The sequence below is a fragment of the Theropithecus gelada genome, chromosome 15 (genome assembly GCF_003255815.1).
Source record: "Theropithecus gelada isolate Dixy chromosome 15, Tgel_1.0, whole genome shotgun sequence".
NCBI classification, from domain to species: domain Eukaryota; kingdom Metazoa; phylum Chordata; class Mammalia; order Primates; family Cercopithecidae; genus Theropithecus; species Theropithecus gelada.
The window spans coordinates 79,032,489-79,050,671 of NC_037683.1; the positions used below are offsets into that span (position 1 = coordinate 79,032,489).

Here is an 18,183-nt window from a genome sequence, read left to right on the forward strand (position 1 = left end):
GGATTACAATTCAAACCGATTCACAATACCCCTTTTATCCTCCACACTGGACTGCTCAGGAAGTATGCAAATTAACACACTTTAGAAACTTTAGCTACTTCAATATTTGTTCAGGCTACGGGATTCAGGCTTCTTATTAACCGCGCCGGCCAAGTCGCTCCTTCAGCAGCCTGTTCGACCTCGCAAGAGATCTCCCTTTCTTTCCAGCACGGAAGCGACAGGGTTAATGACGTCATTTTCCCGTGACCGTTGTCGCGTCCTCTGACCGACGGATCCTTTCAAGGGCCAAAATACTCGCTCCTCAAGAGGGGGCATAACAGCAGCGGACCAATAGAAACTCCGAATTTTTGTATTGCCTGGTAAGCTCCACCTCTTAGTCACTGATCCGCAGCGGAAGATGAAAAAAAGCGGTCCGGGGGCGGAGCAAGGCAAGGAAGCGGAAGCGGAGCCGCGGTCGGGATCCGCTGCGCAACTTGCTTCTGTCCCACGTGTGCGGTGAGTGTGGCTGGCTCAGCGGTCGCTCCTAGGAGGGGTTCGCGCTCTGCCGGGCGCTGGAAGTCGGAAAGGTCTCTTGGGGCTGTTGTCCACTGGGCAGTCTCCTGTGGCCTCTTTCTGGGCTAGGAGTTTGAGACTGATTGGAACCTGGCAAGGAGGGCGGAGCTCCGACCTCTCCCACCACGTTGCCTTGCGTGCTGGGTTAGATTGGACTAGCTTCACTCTAGAATCCCAGCCCGTGCTCGGCCTGATCAGCCTGTCTGTGCTGTTTCACAAACACCAACTCCAGTACTAGGTGGTGTACCTGAATGTACGCAGATTATAAGTGCTGGGAGGAAACGAACTGGAAGCTGAGTTGGGAGATAGTGGAGTCTGAAGAAGTGATCTTTAAGCGGAGATCTAAAGAAGCGAGAGGCCACCCGGAGATCTGGAAACTCGGGGAGTACTTCAAGCAGAGGCAATAATGGGCTAAGTCTCTGAGATGGGAGCTAGGAAGGAGTACAGTTGGAGTACAAGATAAAGTTATTGGGATAGAGTGGAACTAGGTTCTGTAGGGCCTTGAAGGACATGATGGGGATTTTTTTTTCTATACAGTAGGAAAACATTTCCGTTGCTATTACCATGTGTAGAAAACATTGAAGGCTTATAAGCAAGTGAGAATAATGAATAGGCCCTGGTTCTCTTTAGAAGATGTATTTAATTTGGAAGCTCAAGAGATTGTATTGATAATAGTTTGCATTACGGTGGTGACTTAAGGGGCATTTAAGAGAACTAACTTATGGTTCAGTGTGGCAGACAAGAGAGAGGAAAATGTCAAGGGTAACTCAGGTTTCTTACTTGAGCAGTAAAATAGATGATGTGCCATTGGTTGAGATAGGGGACAGTGGGGCAGGGAAAAATAGTATCTTGTTGTCTGTAGGACAAACAACAATAACATAGAGAACAACATAAGAGAAGTATGTTTTAGACATATTAAGGGTAAGGTGCCTGTTAGACACATAATTAGAGGTATCAGATAAGCAGTTATACACAAGTTTGGAGCCCAAGGAGAAGTTCATAATGGAGACATGATTTGGGAGCACTCAGCATAAAAAGCCAGGAGATTGGATAAGACCATCTAGGGAGAAGTGTGGAGAGAGAATGGACGTTCCCTGAGACAAAGATTTGAGGAATGCTGACATTCAGAGGTTGGTCTATAAGAAAATGTCATTTAAACTGAATTTGAAGGATGGGTAGGAATTGTGTTGGCAGAGAGAATGGCTTTAAACTTCACTATTCAGATAAAGAATAATGAGAAAGATTGACTCCCGTGTGGTGTTGATGAGTGGGGTGAATTAAGACCACATTTTGAATGGCTGTGAATGCCTGAGTTGGAACTTTTTCCTGAAGGCAGTGGGAAAGCTTTGAAGCTATTGGAGCATGGAAATGACATGAAATAGGTGTGCTAGTGGAAGATTAATCAGGCAGCAGAAAGTGGATCAAAGCAGATTGGATCTAAACAAAACTGAGCAAGAGCTAACAGGAGCCAGAATGGGGTAATAGAGGGAAAGGAAAAAGAGGGGCCAATTCTGAGAGACACTATGGAATGTGATGATTGATTATGAAGGTACAGGGTCCCTGAGCAAAGCAAATTGCATTTTGCCGAGTGCAAGAAGCAAGACCCAAAAAGTTACATATTGTATGATTCCATGTATATGAATGACATTCTGGAAAAGACAAAATAGGCATGAAAACCTAATCATTGGCAGTCAGGGAAGAGGGAAGGAGTTGATTACAAAGGAGGTGTACCAAGGGACTTTCTAGAGTGACAAGACTTTTCTGTGAGATACTGTGGTAGAGGATGCATGACTCTTAGCCATTTGTTGAAGCCCATAGAATTATACACCAGAAAGAGTAAACTTGACTATATGCACATTTAATAAATCTGCCAGCATTTCTGGGGATGGAATGCTGACTGTGACCAATCAATTAAGCTATATTATAAACATATAACTTCACTAAAGAGAGTGAAGGGCTGATCTAAGTAGCTTTTTTTTTTTTTTTGCCTGCAGCAGTAATTGCTACAGGCAGAATCCACCGACTTGAGTGCTAAAGTTAACAGGTAAAACTTAAGAGGAGGTAGGATGTCTACATATTCTCCAAACATCTTGTCTAAAATGTTTATTAATTGCTATGGTAGCTTAACATTTGAAACAGAGTCTCACTCTGTTGCCCTGGCTGGAGTTTAGTGGCACAATCTCAGCTCGCTGCAGCCTCCACCTCCTGGGTTCAGGTGATTCTCCTGCCTCGGCCCCCTGAGTAGCTGGGATTACATGTGTGCACCACCACTGCGCCCAGCTAATTTTTTTTATTTTTAGTAGAGACAGGGTTTGGTCTTGAACTCCTGACCTCACATAATCCACCTGCCTCAGCCTCCCAAAGTGCTGGGATTACAGGCGTGAGCCACCATGCAAGCCTCTAAGTAACTCTGGAAAAGTGTTTTGAATTGATACAAAAAAGAATTGTACTTCAACACTGTATCGTCATTGTAAATTTATTTCTCATGAGGTACAGGTTAGCAGTTCTGAAAGTATACATGTATAGTAGGGTTGAACATACGTATAAATAAATGGTAGATGGTGGGAAGCAGGTTGCTCACTGTCAGAGAAAGAACTTACAAATGAGCAAGAGGAGATGCCTAGAATAAAATCTGTGGTGCTTGATTAGATTTGGAAACATTAGTATGAACTTCATGTTATTTTAATAGATATAAAAATAAATATAGGTATGTGCATATGCATAGGTTAATGTACATATGTGTGTTTCCTGAATCTGTCTGCTGAAGGGACGTAGAAACAGGGACACCTCAGTGACAACAAGCACACCTAGCACTCAGATCATGGTTTTTAAATACCATTCTTAAAGAAAGGAACCAGGATTCCTTGGAGAAGTGGCTAATTTCAGGGCTAGTTTAAGGAAAATACAGAATGAACCTGGAGCTAGTGCCACAAAATAAGGGTGTGCTTTAAAAAACAAAACAGATGGGCCATGTCAAAAGGACACAGAAGCAACCTGAAAAACTTCCCACTGGCTGGAGCTAGAATTATTTGAGCAACAAAATAACAATGGTAGTGGATTATAACCAAGGAATGAAATAAATATCTGAGACTATATGATATAAGTAAATAGAAAAGATGGGACAAGTCTTCCCTACAGAAAAGTTCAGAATAACAAAGGTAAAAGTAATAAGAGAAATAGAAGATCACCATTTAAACGCAGTAATTGCTGCAGCCAAAATCCACCAACAAATGCTAAAGTTAGCAGGTAAAACTTAGGAGGACATAGGATGTCTACATATTCTCCAAACATCTTGTCTAAAATGTTTATTAATTGCTGCGGTAGTTTAGCATATGCCTGGATTCTTCAGACCCCTCCTTCTGGGAAGTGGAGCTTAATTTTCCTCTGAGTTTGGGCTGGACTTGGTGGCTTGGATCTAATAAAGATGGAAAGGTTAAAGTGGCAACTTTACAGTGGTGAAACCTGGAAAACACTGCTTTGACCAAGTGAACACGGTTAACATAAACAGTAATAAGTCATGTTAATGTCATGTACCTCCTGGTAGAGTACTACCAGAAGAAAGCTTGACCTCTGGTAGTCTTCCAAAAAATGTGTAGCCTTAGCCTAATCATGAGACAACATCAGGCAAACCCCAAATGAGGAATATTCTACAAAATACAAAGGAAACTTGATGGCCAGAATCAGTGTATCCTGGTACAGAAAGAGGATATTAGTGGAAAAACTGGTAAACTCCAACTCAACTCTGTAGCTTAGTTAATAGTATTGTATGTTAACATTAGGGGAAGCTGGGAAAAGGGTATATGTGAACTGTGTATCTTGTCAACTCTTTTGTAAAGCTAAAATTATTTCAATATAAAAATTAGAACAAAAATATAGAGAAAACATGTAAATGAATGGATTCTTATAAAACTACATGGCATACAAGAGCTAAGAGATGCAGGTATGGTCATTGAGAGGTGATAATGTGCTAGAAGCCCTCACTCTCAGCGCCTCCTCGGCCTTGGCGTCCACTCTGGTGGCGCTTGAGGAGCCCTTCAGCCTGCCACGGCACCGTGGGAGCCCCCCTCTGGGCTGGCTGAGGCCAGAGCCACCTCCCTCTGCTTACTGGGAGTTATGGAGGGAGAGGCGTGGGCGGGAACCGGGGCTGCGAACAGTGTGCTCAGGGGCCAGCGCGAGCATGCCAGTGCGAGTTCTGGCGGGCACCGCGCAGGCTCAGCGGCCAGCTCCACCGGCCCAAGGCAGTGAGGGGCTTAGCACCCGGGCCAGCAGCTGCGGAGGAGGCTGCGCCGGGTCCCCCAGCAGTGCGGCTGGTTGGCGCTGCACTCAAATTCTCCTCAAATTCTCGCAGGATTTATCTGCTTCCCCACGGGGCAGGGCTCAGGACCTGCAGCCCATTGTGTCTGAGCCCCCGCCCCCCGCCGCGGTGGACTCCCTTGCGGCCCGAGCCTCCCCGATGGGCGCCACCCCCTGCTTCCTAGCGCCGGGTCCCATAGACAGCCCAAGGGCTGAGGAGTGCAGGCGTGGCTAGGGACTGGTGGACAGCTCTGCCTGAAGCCCCCCGCCCCCCTCATGCAGGATCCACTGGGTGAAGCCAGCTGGGCTCCTGAACTGTATGGGAACTTGGAGAACTTTTATATCTAGCCGGAGGATCGATCATATGTGCACCAATCAGCACTCTGTGTCTAGCTCAGGGTTTGTGACTACAACAGTTGGTACTCTGTATCTAGCTAACCTAGTGGAGACTTGGAGGACTAGCACTCTATGACTCTGTGTCTAGCTCAAGGATTGTAAATGCACCAATCAGCACTCTGAGTCTAGTGCAGGGTGTGTGAATACACCGATTGGTACTCTATCTAGCTAACCTAGTGGAGACTTGGAGAACTAGCACTCTGTGACTCTGTGTCTAGCTCAAGGATTGTAAATGCACCAATCAGCACTCTTTGTCTAGCTCAGGGTTTGTAAATACACCAGTGAGCACTCTGTCTAGCTCAAGGTTTGTAAATACACCAATTGGTACTCTGTATCTAGCCAACTAGCACTCTGTGACTCTGTGTCTAGCTCAAGGATTGTAAACACTCCAATCAGCACGCTGTCAAAATGGACCAATCAACTCCCTGTAAAATAGACCAATCAGCTCTCTGTAAAATGTACTGTTCAGCAGAATGTGGGTGGGGCCAGATAAGGGAATAAAAGCAGGCTGCCCCAGCCCCGGCAACCCGCTCCGGTCTTTTTCCACATTGTGGAAACTTTGTTCTTTCGCTCTTTGCAATAAATCTTGCTGCTGCTCACTCTTTGGGTCCACGCTGCCTTTTTGAGCTGTAACACTGACTGCAAAGGTCTGCAGCGTCACTCCTAAAGCCAGCGAGACCACTGGGAAGAATGAACAACTCCAGACGCGCTGCCTTTGCTGCCTTTAAGAGCTGTAACACTCACTACGAAGGTCTGCAGCTTCACTCCTGACCACGAGACCACCCACCGGAAGTAAGACGCTCCAGACACATCTGAAGGTCTGAAGGAACAAACTCAGGACACACCATCTTTAAGAACTGTAACACCACGAGGGTCTGCGGCTTCATTCTTGAAGTCAGTGAAGCCAAGCAACCCACCAATTCCGGACACGTTATGATGGACATAGCTAAGTAATAATGTGACCCTTCAGTTCTAAATGCCCCAAGGAAGCCGAGTAATTCGGGGGCTGTCCATTTTTCAAAATCATTAGAAAAGTCTAGATTGGAACAGCGCTTTTCAGAGTGCTCCTTGGAACTCTGTTGTTCCCTTGTGATGTTCCAGGAAAAAGTGGTTCAACTGGAGTTGGAAAATCCTGCATCCTTTTAGCCTTTGCTTGACAATTGATCGTTTATATTAGCAAATTAAAGAATCTGAAAAGCCTTTTCTTACAGACTGATTGTTGTCATGTAACTTACTGTTTCCCAAATATATTTTATCCCTGAACCCTTGTTTTCTCTTATGCTAATATCCTGAGAATTAGTTATTGAATGGGCAATTCTAATCTAGATATATCTATTGTTGTCTGGGGATCACTAACATCTGCTGTTTAGAGTCAGCTTTCAAATGAGTTGATCGTCCAACTTTGGAAAGTGGAGAAATGAACCAAATGGCTTTTGCTCTTGATCTGTTCCGTTGCTTTCAGGGACCTTGGGTAGTTGAGGGATTATAACTTGTTTATCCTGTGCACCATGGTGTCTCAGTAGCCTATAAAGCTCCTATTAGACAGATTCCTTTCAATGAAATATTAACTATTTCAACATGATCTTATTTTGGAGTTCACTGCCAATTACTTGGCTGCCTCTAAAACAATCACAAATTAAACACTGGATGCTAATCTTTGTTTTAGCTATGTTGGATCACATAGGAATCTTTCAGATAATCCTTTATTTTCTTATATTAAATGCATGTAGTGGTATGTGCAGCCTATTGTTTGTTCCTGGCTTTTTAGGCTCCAAGAAATCAAGAGATAATTTTGTCAGTTACTCATCCTCTAGTCTTCCCAGGTTACAAAATGCAAACTCTGATGCGTATTATACTTAGTGTCAATCGTGGTCTATTTTTAGCCAGTACTATTGTGGAAGTGAAGTGTTGCCTCCAGATACATCAAACACTGGCCAGGGTGTGTGTTGTTCCTAGTTTTTCTTTTTTTTTTTTTTTTTTTTTTTTTTTTTTTTTTTTTTTTTTTTTTTTGAAACGGAGTCTCGCTGTGCTCCCAGGCTGGAGTGCAGTGGCGTGATCTCGGCTCACTGCAAGCTCCGCCTCCCGGGTTCACGCCATTCTCCCGCCTCAGCCTCCCAAGTAGCTGAGACTACAGGCGCCCGCCACCACGCCCGGCTAGTTTTTTGTATTTTTAGTAGAGACGGGGTTTCACCATGTTAGCCAGGATAGTCTCGATCTCCTGACCTCGTGATCCACCCGCCTCGGCCTCCCAAAGTGCTGGGATTACAGGCTTGAGCCACCGCGCCCGGCCCCTAGTTTTTCTATTGATACCTTGTTCATTTTCAGTTTTAAAATCTGAGGCAGTGATTGCATAATTGCTGGATTTAATTAGTTGCCCATTCTATATCTGGGTGATTTGTATTGTATTTGTAGACTGAAGGACTAAATGCGGCAATGACTATGTAACAGCTCTTATTTGATGAAGAGAACTGCAGTGATTGTTTTGGTTTTGATTTTCCAGAGTTGCTACAATGGAAGTCAAAGGGAAAAAGCAATTCACAGGAAAGAGTACAAAGACATCACAAGAAAAAAACAGATTTCATAAAAATAGTGGTAAGATATGCTTCCCTTGTGGGTGTTTGGCTGTTATAGTTGGGGGATGGGAAGGCAGGTAGTAAATTTCAATCTGTATTCATTGGCTAGGATTAGGATTAAAATAGTAGGAAGAAGTATGTGTTATTGTGTATGAGTTAACATGTTGCTCATAACATTTAGACACTTAAGAAATTGCCAGAATAATTGAGGAATGCCTTACTCATGAGAGACTCCTTATCTCAGTTGTTACTGCTGTTGCATCATTTTATTCACACTAGTTCACCATACGTTTTATTTTAACATTTGATAAATTAGGACTGTTTAATACATACTGCTCGTAAGCCAAATACTTTTAGGTTCAGAATTTATAATGGTGATGTCTTTATTATTCCATCAGGTGTCAGTATTGTAAAATAGAAAAGTCAGGGAACTGTACAAATGACTGTTTCCTTAAAATAAAGCCATTGCTGTTTGTATCTCATTTGTAAATCTTCTTGACTAAAAGTTTTTATTAAATAATTTTATTGTAGACTTTAAAATTTTATTTTCTTAAAACTAGAAAATTTTCAAATTAACATTTTAGATGTCCTTATGTTATACTTTCCAAGTTTCAAGAATGTTCATTTTATTCTTAGACTTCTTTTATGTTATTGAACTCTTGAAAATTCTGTGCAGACCATCATTAAAGCAGAATACAAAGGTATATAATTAATAGCTTTGCTATATGCTTAAAGCTAGAGAAACATACCAAACTGACACCAGTGTTTAGTGGTAGAATCATGGGTAGCTTTTATTTTACATTTCTCTACTCTTGGGTTTTTGTTTTGTTTTGCTTTGTTTTGTCATGAAACTGTATTAGTTTTATAATCAAGGAAATAATTTTTTAATTTTGTTTTGATTGTTTAAATCCAGTTCTACTCAAAAGGCTGTATGTTGCGTATCTGAGAGTAAGGCAAGGTATTAGGATTAAAGAACGTAATTTTCTGTAATGAATATAATCCCATGGATACAAGAGATTTGGGCCCAGAATCATTGAACTTGTAATTATTATTGTCACTAGATTCTGGTTCTTCAAAGACATTTCCAAGAAAAGTTACTAAAGAAGGTGGACCTAAAATTACATCTAGGAACTTTGAGAAAAGTATCACAAAACCTGGGAAAAAGGGTGTGAAGCAGTTCAAGAATAAGCAGCAAGGGGACAAATCACCAAAGAACAAATTCCAGCAGGCAAATAAATTCAACAAGAAGAGAAAATTCCAGCCAGATGGTAAAAGCGATGGTAAGTACTGATTTGTTCAGCATGGTCTTTGCAGATCCTTGCCCTGCCTGACCTAGTGCCTGAACCCATTCATTGTGCACAGGGACTCTGGAGGTGCATTAGAGACCTCACATTCTTATTCCTTGGCAGGTAACATTTTGGGACAGGTAGATGGCTTAAACAAACAACAGAGCATCTTTCATGCTCAGAATTTCCCTCTGGTGCTTGGAGTTTTTTATTTCTTAGCCCTTTTCTGAATTACCTTAGCCATGAAGTTAAGCTAAATTATAATGGCTTTGTACAGTGGAACCTCAATAAAATGTTTCTTTCTATAAGCTAAAATTGATTCATTCATTCAACGAGTATTTGAGTTTTCTATGCATTGCACCAGAAGATAGGGCAAAACACATACACACACGCACGCACACAAAAACAATCAGTAAGGATACAGGCCCCAACTAACCATGATAGAATCTGGCTTTAAAGAATCAGTCTGTCCCCAGCTAAGTGTCATCCTTGGTTAAGGATGCTTTGGTGAGCAAGAAACATACAGACCCTGCCTTCACAGAGCTTAGGCCAGACTAATACAATAACCCATCTGATTGCACAGATCCATGGTAGTTCCAGAGAAGGTGTCGTGCACACATGACAGATTTGATTTTAATTGGTTCAGGACAAGTTGCTCACTGATTGAAGGTATTGGCAGGTCTCCTGCTTGTCTGTTGAAACAAACTGCCCGTCTCTGTGACGATGTTCAGTGGGTCATTTCTAACCCAGAGCTTTGCTCTCTATTGTGTAACATTCCTCTGTTGTGCATTGTCCTGCATTGATCTCAAACAAGCGGTTTCCAGGTTATGTGGATTGTCGTATCATTACTTCCTTTGCAACATCCTGAGAATTTTTCTGGTGCCTTTTATTCTCTTTTTCTCCAGCACAGCATGTCTTAACACTGCTCCTTTGTTGCCAGCTGAGACCACTGGGGATGGTTTTCTCAGTGCCATCCCCTAGTCCTGGTACTTGCTTTTTACCCTGCCTAAGGGCTGCTTACCAGAGGGACAGCAGCCTTAAGACGGAGGTGGGGAGAGAGGAAGGAGGGGAAGTGCCATTGTTTGCCATTAGGGCTGTAGGATCTTTTCATGCTCCAGTCTCACTCTTTTCATTTTTTCTTTCTCCCTCTTCTTCCTCCTCCCCCATTGCCAGTAGTTTCTCTTCTAGCTCTCTTATACTTTCTCTTACCTAGCCTCTCTAATAGATCCCAAATCTTACTTTCTCTACTGGAGTTTTTCATGCCTGCATTTTAAACACATATGCACTAATTTCTCACATTGATGTGAGAAAAGCCATGATTTCTTTTGCTATGGGAGATATGTTCGTGATATCTCAAAATGGAACTCTTGATATCATTTTCTCATATTTTTGTATCAGTAACTAGACTGATAGAATAAGATGAGAGATTGGATACTAGACAACCCCCACATTGATAAATGTATTGCAGCCTAACATGATATATGTCAAGGGTACCCAAATATTTATGGAATTAAATTAGCCCTGGATCAGAATATCCTCTATTGTATAGTAGAGGATATCATGTTAATATAATGGTAAATACGCCCTCTGTTGCCTATAATCTTTTGTATTACCAGGCAGGGAATATATAAGTAAACAATAAGGGAATAATAAATACATTGTAGTATATTGGATAGCCATTAGAAATTATGTTATTGAGGAATGTTAATTTCATGAGAAAACATAATCATGTTCAGTGAAGGCAGATTCTGAATTTTTTTCTTTTTTGAGATAGGGTCTCACTTTGTTGCCCAGACTGTGAAGTGCAATGGCATGATGATGGCTCACTGTGTCCTCAACCTCCTGGACTCAAGTGATCCTCCTGCCTCAGCCTCCCAAGTAGCTGGAACTGCAGGCGTGTACCACCACATCCGGCTAATTTTTTAATTTAATTTTTTCGTGGAAACGGGGTCTCACTATTTCGCGCAGGCTGGTCTCAAACTCCTGGCCTCAAGTGATTCTTCTTCCTCAGCCTTCCAAAGTGCTGGGATTACAGGCATGAGCCCGGCCACATTTTGAGTTTTTAAAGATTAAAACATGCATGGAGAAAAAGTAAGAGGAAAATAATCAGTGGTTATAACTAGGTTTTGGTTTTATAGGGCTTTTTCTTTTCTTTTTTGCATTTTTCCCAGTTTTTTAAGAGAAAGGGAGATAGTTAGAAGTGACTAATTCCCCCAAAGGATTCCGTGCAGGATACTCATGTAAATAATACCCATTTTAGTAAGTTGTTCTTTGTTTGGCATCATTAGTTCCATTGGTAAGTTACTTGGATTTTGAAGACAAAAAAGTGGTGGTAGAAAGATATTCGACTTTAATAGTATCACTGTTTGTGGCGAACTTGGAAATTTTGGTTGTTCATTGTCATGACTATGATAGCAGAGCGCTGTTTCTAGGTTTGAATCCTAATTCTAGCAGGTTGTGTGGCCTCAGATAGAGATCTCAACTGCTTAGTTCTTTTTCCCCACCGTGGAAGGGAGGGTAATATTAATACCTCTTGGAGTTGTTTTAAGAAATAAGTGACTTAATATACAACAGCACTCAGAACAGTGAATTTTCGAAGTTGTTTTTCCTGTTTTCATTTGGACTAATTTTTGTTTTCATTGAAAGTTGACTATACCCTAAGTCCAATGATCTTAATCTTAAAAAGTAGAATTTTATTTCACAATTGAAAAATATATTTAAAATATTTTAGTTACTTTTGTAATTCTTTTAATGTCCTTTTCTCTTAATAGGTATCCTGTTAGAAGAATTAAAGATTTCAATGTAACCAAATGTAAAATGTACAAACTGCTCAGAAAGCAAAGTATATGTGGGGAATGGTGTGTTCCCCTTTCTAGCTTCCAGAATGAGCATTGATCCTGATTAGTGATTGCCCTTTATACCTAATTTGTGTTGGTTTATGACACTTAGAATGTTAAATGTAATTGACAGTAATTTCTATAATAACTAGAATCAGCAGCCAAGAAACCTAAATGGGATGACTTCAAAAAGAAGAAGAAAGAACTGAAGCAAAGCAGACAACTCAGTGATAAAACCAACTATGACATTGTTGTTCGGGCAAAGCAGATTTGGGAGATTTTAAGAAGGTAATTCTACCTAAAGATGTCTTTGTTAGTCCCTTTGTGACAGTGGAGAAGTCAGTGTACCTTGTAAATAGTGAGATGTCCTAAAATAAATGACGTAGCACTTGGGTTATTGAGGGCGTCCTCATGACAGCCCAGTAGAGACATCAGTACTTGGATATCTGCCCGTTGCAGAAGTGTGTAGAACCATTACGATGGCATCGGATATGCTTATGAAAATGTATGAGGTTGAAATAAATTTGACATTCTTCCTGAGAGATTTCTGAGAAAATGAAGGATAATTTCTTATCAGCTAGGTTTTGAGATACTTCAGTATTTGTTATCTTAGATTTGTTTTATTTTTTTTTTTTTTACTTCTGAAGTTCTGGCTGTTAAGATTTGGATTGATACATAAAATTACACCTTTTGAGATGAGTTTCTGCCTTTGAGAAAATTACTTTTGTCTGGCTGCTCTGAAATAGTAATTTTAATGTCAGAGGTTTGCTGCTGTAGAAAAGAAAATCATGCTGAACTTGGAGAACATATACTGGTATGGTTTTTAATTTTGTGTGTTTAAAATAACTTCTTTACTTAAACTGTGTTTCCTTTTCTCATTTGTAGAAAAGACTGTGACAAAGAAAAAAGAGTAAAGTTAATGAGTGATTTGCAGAAGTTGATTCAAGGGAAAATTAAAACTGTAAGTAGGACATACTCATTGTTGCAGTTTTAAACGATTGAAATTGCCTCACTCTGAGGAGTAGCTGACCATTCATGACAGGTGATCCTGTCATTGTTTCCAGTGTATTTGACCAAAAGTTTTAAATACCTTCCATAACACTGAACTACATAAAAATTTAAAAGTGAGCGACCTTACTGCTGGAGAGTTCTGCAAAGATTATCAGTTGGCTGTGTCATTTTTAAATAATTCTTAAAATAAGCCGGTGTTCCCTTAAAGTTGTCTTGAGAAGTTATTAGTTCAGTAGTATTTGCTTAAATGTCTTGTTCTAAACTCCATATAATTTAGTATGTTCTCAGTTGCCAACTTTTTTATATTTGTGATGTGAACATATTACTTCTTTCTTTTCCTCCATGCTTTTGTAAACATCATGCAAAGATCTTTAACTAAAATATAATCATTTGAGAATTCTAAAGTAGTTTTCATTGTTGATGCTTAATCCGGTTTTGTAATAAATTTCCAGTGACTCTTGTGCATTTGGATTAATACATAATGGCTTGGAAGACAACAGATTCTCATAGTTTTATGGCACCTAGGGGGGCAGCGTTTGCCAAGTCAGATGCATAGGTCTAACCAGATGCTATATTACCTCTTGAAGGAAAATAGCAAGTCATCAGCTGCTGCTTTCTTATAAATTCAGCAGGATCTTTTTACAATAGAACTGCCCCCTCAACTCTGGCAGCTTATAAATATTTCACTCAGGATTCTTTGTCAACTACCCTGAGGTCACAGCTGTGTGACCATGGTCTTAGAAGTGAGTTTGGTGTTCAGATCCTGGCTGGGCTGCTTAAAATATGTGTGCCTTTGAACAATAACAATAACCTATTTATTATTTACTATAGGTTAGGAATTGTGTTAACCAGGACATGCATTGTCATTTACCATATGTCATCATCCGTGTTATATATTTGATGTATTTGGGACTCAGAGAAGTAAAGATTCTTCCTTGGGGTAACAGAGGTAGCGAGTTCCTTCTCGAAACTTTACTCCCCTTATCTGTAAAGTGGGAATAATGACAGCTCATTCTTATCTCATTCTTATGATTGCTTTGAGATATAAATAAGAACACTATGTTTAAGGCAGTTATGTTGGTTATAAAATAGATGCTCAATATATACACAAAAACAGCCTTAATTTTTTAAAAGATATTCAGAGATGTCTTACAAATCTTGAAATTTATGACTTTGATGGAGGTATACACTCACCTTCTGATTTGTTGGAATTAAAAAACTTTAAAGACAGAGTGAGCAACAAATAAGCACTGTTGAAGTAGACTGGTACTGTAGCATAGTAAAAATAATTTTGCATGATGGATGATTTGTGGAGGGTGCTCTAGAAAATTGACCAGTGGGTCCTTCCAGCAGTCGTGAGGAGGAATGGGTTAGAGAATCAGATTCAAAACACAGCAACTCTTCTAGAAATATAACTGGCTATATGTGCAGGAATTATGAAAATGTGACAAATGAATGATTAGCTTATAATTGCCAGTGTGTATGGATATAGTTATATTTATTTCTTTAGAAAGACGTTTAGATTCATCTTACAGATATACTTCTGGTTGTCAAAACCAAACATTCTTAGATCACTTATATAAAAGTCATAGGGTAATAGACCTTTTAAACAAATATTTCCCTTTTAGGGACAGTAACTATCAAAGAAATGAGAAGTTATAGTCTGTATAATCATCAGATGGTTTGGATTGGTTTGGTTTTAATTATAATGAGAGGAGTATTGCAGAATGGTTTAATTTATCCTTGCCTCAATGTCATTATTAACTGTACCTATCAAATATGGTAGGCCTCAAAACAAAAGAATGATGTTCTGGGTAATTAAAACAAGTAGTTCTCAGTAATCTAGGTTTGATTTTATCCATGAAGACTACCTATTTTCTAACAAGAAATTCCAGAAGAGGTCACGATAAATTAATGAGAAACATGACTCTCAAAAGAGAATTAGTCTAACTCAGACTTTTTCCTACAGATTGCATTTGCACATGATTCAACTCGTGTGATCCAGTGTTACATTCAGTATGGTAATGAAGAACAGAGAAAACAGGCTTTTGAAGAATTGCGAGGTATTTATTACATACTGAAGATTATGTTATCATTTGCAGTAAGTCACTTGTTTTCTCTTAAAATACCCAAGACTGTCTAGAAAACAATTTTTGTTTAGGTGTGTCTTCTCCAGATCCTTTTTTGTTTTTATTTTTTTCCTTGCCTGGGACAAATTGAGAATTATTTGTGTTTCCAGGATTGTGCATTTATTTAGTTCCTCCCTTTGTTTCCAGAGAACTGAAATGAGATCTCAAGTCATTGTAATGTATTTTTGTTTTTCAGATGATTTGGTTGAATTAAGTAAAGCCAAATATTCCAGAAATATTGTTAAGAAATTTCTCATGTATGGGTAAGTTGTTTTATTTATAAAATACATTTTTTGTTTGTCTTTTGAAGGCATAGTTTCCAACTGTGCTCAGATGTGAAATAGGAAGTCTGTGGTCTTTATAAGTAATAGTAATGGCTCTCAGCAGATGCTTGTGTTGTTTCTAGAGAGTATCATCTTTAATACAATTATTGAAATTAATGTAGAATTATGGTATTGCCTTCATTCCTAAAAAGATACATGAGAGATGTCTTGCAAATCTCCTTGAGATGTATGACTTTGATGAAGGTATACCCTCACCTTCTGATTTGTTGGCATTCAAAAGATGCTGGGCCCTATTCTAAGTCCTCCCCCTCCACATGTCCATCTTTTTGGCTGTCTCTCCATCTGTGTTGCTGTCTGTATGTCTGTCTTCTTGTCATCCAGTAAACACAGTATATGCAGGGGGAGTTCAAGTGGGGACTTCCATCAAAAGAAGAGGCAGTTCTGTCACAAAGACAGAGTGAGCAACAAATAAGCGCTTTTGAAGTAGACTGGTACTGTAGCATAGTAAAAATAATATTGCATGATGGATGATTTGTGAATGTTTATCTTGATACTCTGGAAGAAGAGAGATAGAATAATTAGCTTGTAATTAGCCACCAGTATTAAGAGGGTAGAGAGTGGGGAGGGGGTGGTGGGTGCGTAGACTGATACAGGGTTAGTGGGTTAGAAAATGTCAACGTGGGAGAATTTCCTAAATTAAGTGGAATTAGTACTTGTCTTGACCAATCTTTTTGAGTATAACAATGTGCTAGAATATGATAATCGACAACAAAAAGTGTAATATATGCAGTTGACAAAATTTTCAAAAACATATTCCTAGCTATAGTTACCAGCTATTTGATTCTTTTAGGATATAGTTAAAATACTTGTGATTAAGTCCCATCTTCAAAAAGAATCTTAGAATGATTTTCTATTTCCCTGAATCTTTTGCTTTCATCTTTTTTCCTGTCATACTTTTTTTTTTTCAAGCAGAACAGTTTAATAGGAACTGACATTTATCGAGCATTTACTGTGTGCTAGCCCCAGCTTCTCAATGCATGCTTGCTCATTTACTTCTCAGAGCAACACAGGTTGATGAGTTGGTCTTGGAGGAAGTAAGCTGTGTTTTATTGTCACCCAGCTTTCTCTTTCCATCATTTATTTTTTCCATGATTGTGTTGCGTTTAGAAGTAAACCACAGATTGCAGAGATAATCAGAAGTTTTAAAGGCCACGTGAGGAAGATGCTGCGGCATGCGGAAGCATCAGCCATCGTGGAGTACGCATACAATGACAAAGCCATTTTGGAGCAGAGGAACATGCTGACGGAAGAGCTTTATGGGAACACATTTCAACTTTACAAGGTGACATCTCCAGAAATCTTTTTCTAGTATTTTTACTTTTTCTATATGCTCTTCCTTAACTTCCAGTGCCCTATTTTTAGAATGTATTATTTTTTACCTTGGCTGGTTCTTTAAGAGACCATCTTATGCCCTTGATATTCCCCCATGCTTTATTTTGTCTCTGGTGTAGTAAGCAAGTGATCATACTTACGCTTCTCTTTCTCCAGAACATTGGCTTTAAATCCACTTCAAATCAACTTTTGGTCCTCTCCTAAGTACACTGTGTGTAGCACTTCAGTACTTCTATTTTTACAGTCAGACTGAGGGAGAAGACTCCCAATAGTTATCAAAGTTGTGTAAGCACCCCCAACCAGCTCTGGCTGAAGTGTGTTGGGCTCTGGTTGCTAGCTTCTCCTGTGTGTTCTCATGTACATGCATTGCCCTTCTTTGGATTGTATCTAGAGATGAAGGGGAGTAGAGAGACCTAACCTTGGATAGAGTGCAGGGATTGAATTTGAGAATAGTGAGCAGTGGGACTAGCTGGTTAAAGAATCTATTTCAAACCTTGGAACGTAAATGCACGCATTTGTCTGAAGGGATATAGATTGATTCCTGGGTTGCCTCCATTAGTCAGGTTCAATTCTTTGGTTGAATTTGTTGCTGTACTAATTTTGTTAACAGTTCATTATATTTAATAGGAATAGCCAACTAATTAGAAAACACATGGTGGCAAGAATTTGTGACTTGACTACTTGATCTCATAATTAGGCGAGAGCTAGGTGCTTGGCAAATAACTATTGACTGGTTAACTAAGTTGGTGTTTAGCCTGGCTCTTTAAATGCATTGATACATATACAGACTGAGAATCAGCTAATGAGGTTGCTCCACAAGGATATACAGCAGAGCTTTCTTATGTAAATGTGGGAAATCTTAAATTTGTTAAAACTTACTTTAAAATGACTGTAATTGCTTTTCTTTGTCCTGAAGTGAAAAAATGGATTAAATTTAGAGGAGTTTGATTTTTTCTTTTGTTGCAGTCAACAGATCACCCAACTCTGGACAAAGTGTTAGAGGTACAGCCAGAAAAATTAGAGCTTATTATGGATGAAATGAAGCAGATTCTAACTCCAATGGCCCAGAAGTAAGAAAGTTGTTTTTGTTTTTTTCTTAACAAATGACATTCAAAGGAGGAAGGTTTTACATAACTGTTGCCCAGAAGAGGTAGATATTTCCTACTTACAAGTGTTAATCTGTGCTAAATAAGAGTGCAAAAGTATTGGTTTGAAACCATTCTTGGTGCAAAAGGAGATTTCTTTTTCTGATATTGTACCCTGTAAAATGGCAACTAACATGCATTCGTGATTTATGAGCTTTTTTAAGCAATGAAACATTCTTTCCCCAAATAAAATGTTACGTGGAAGCCATGTATACTAAACAGTTTCACAAATATAATTTGTTACTCAAATTTGGTTGTAGGCAAGGTGCAGTGGCTCACGCCTAT

General features: G+C 39.6%; 1 protein-coding gene across 2 annotated transcripts in view; it reads left to right on the forward strand.

The window, feature by feature from the left end:
• The first annotated feature begins 405 nt into the window (after positions 1-405).
• PUM3 (pumilio RNA binding family member 3) overlaps positions 406-18,183 on the forward strand; it is a 41,369-nt gene continuing 23,591 nt past the window's right edge. Inside the window, exons 1-9 of one of the 2 annotated variants that reach the window (XM_025360311.1) lie at positions 406-495; positions 7,742-7,833; positions 8,876-9,094; positions 12,090-12,225; positions 12,823-12,898; positions 14,918-15,011; positions 15,274-15,340; positions 16,529-16,703; positions 17,720-17,823. In XM_025360311.1, coding sequence (XP_025216096.1) covers positions 7,752-7,833; positions 8,876-9,094; positions 12,090-12,225; positions 12,823-12,898; positions 14,918-15,011; positions 15,274-15,340; positions 16,529-16,703; positions 17,720-17,823 — 953 coding nt within the window. In that variant the 5' untranslated portion in view covers positions 406-495; positions 7,742-7,751. The remainder of the gene's footprint in view (positions 496-7,741; positions 7,834-8,875; positions 9,095-12,089; positions 12,226-12,822; positions 12,899-14,917; positions 15,012-15,273; positions 15,341-16,528; positions 16,704-17,719; positions 17,824-18,183) is intronic. The other variant, XM_025360312.1, reaches the window with a different exon arrangement.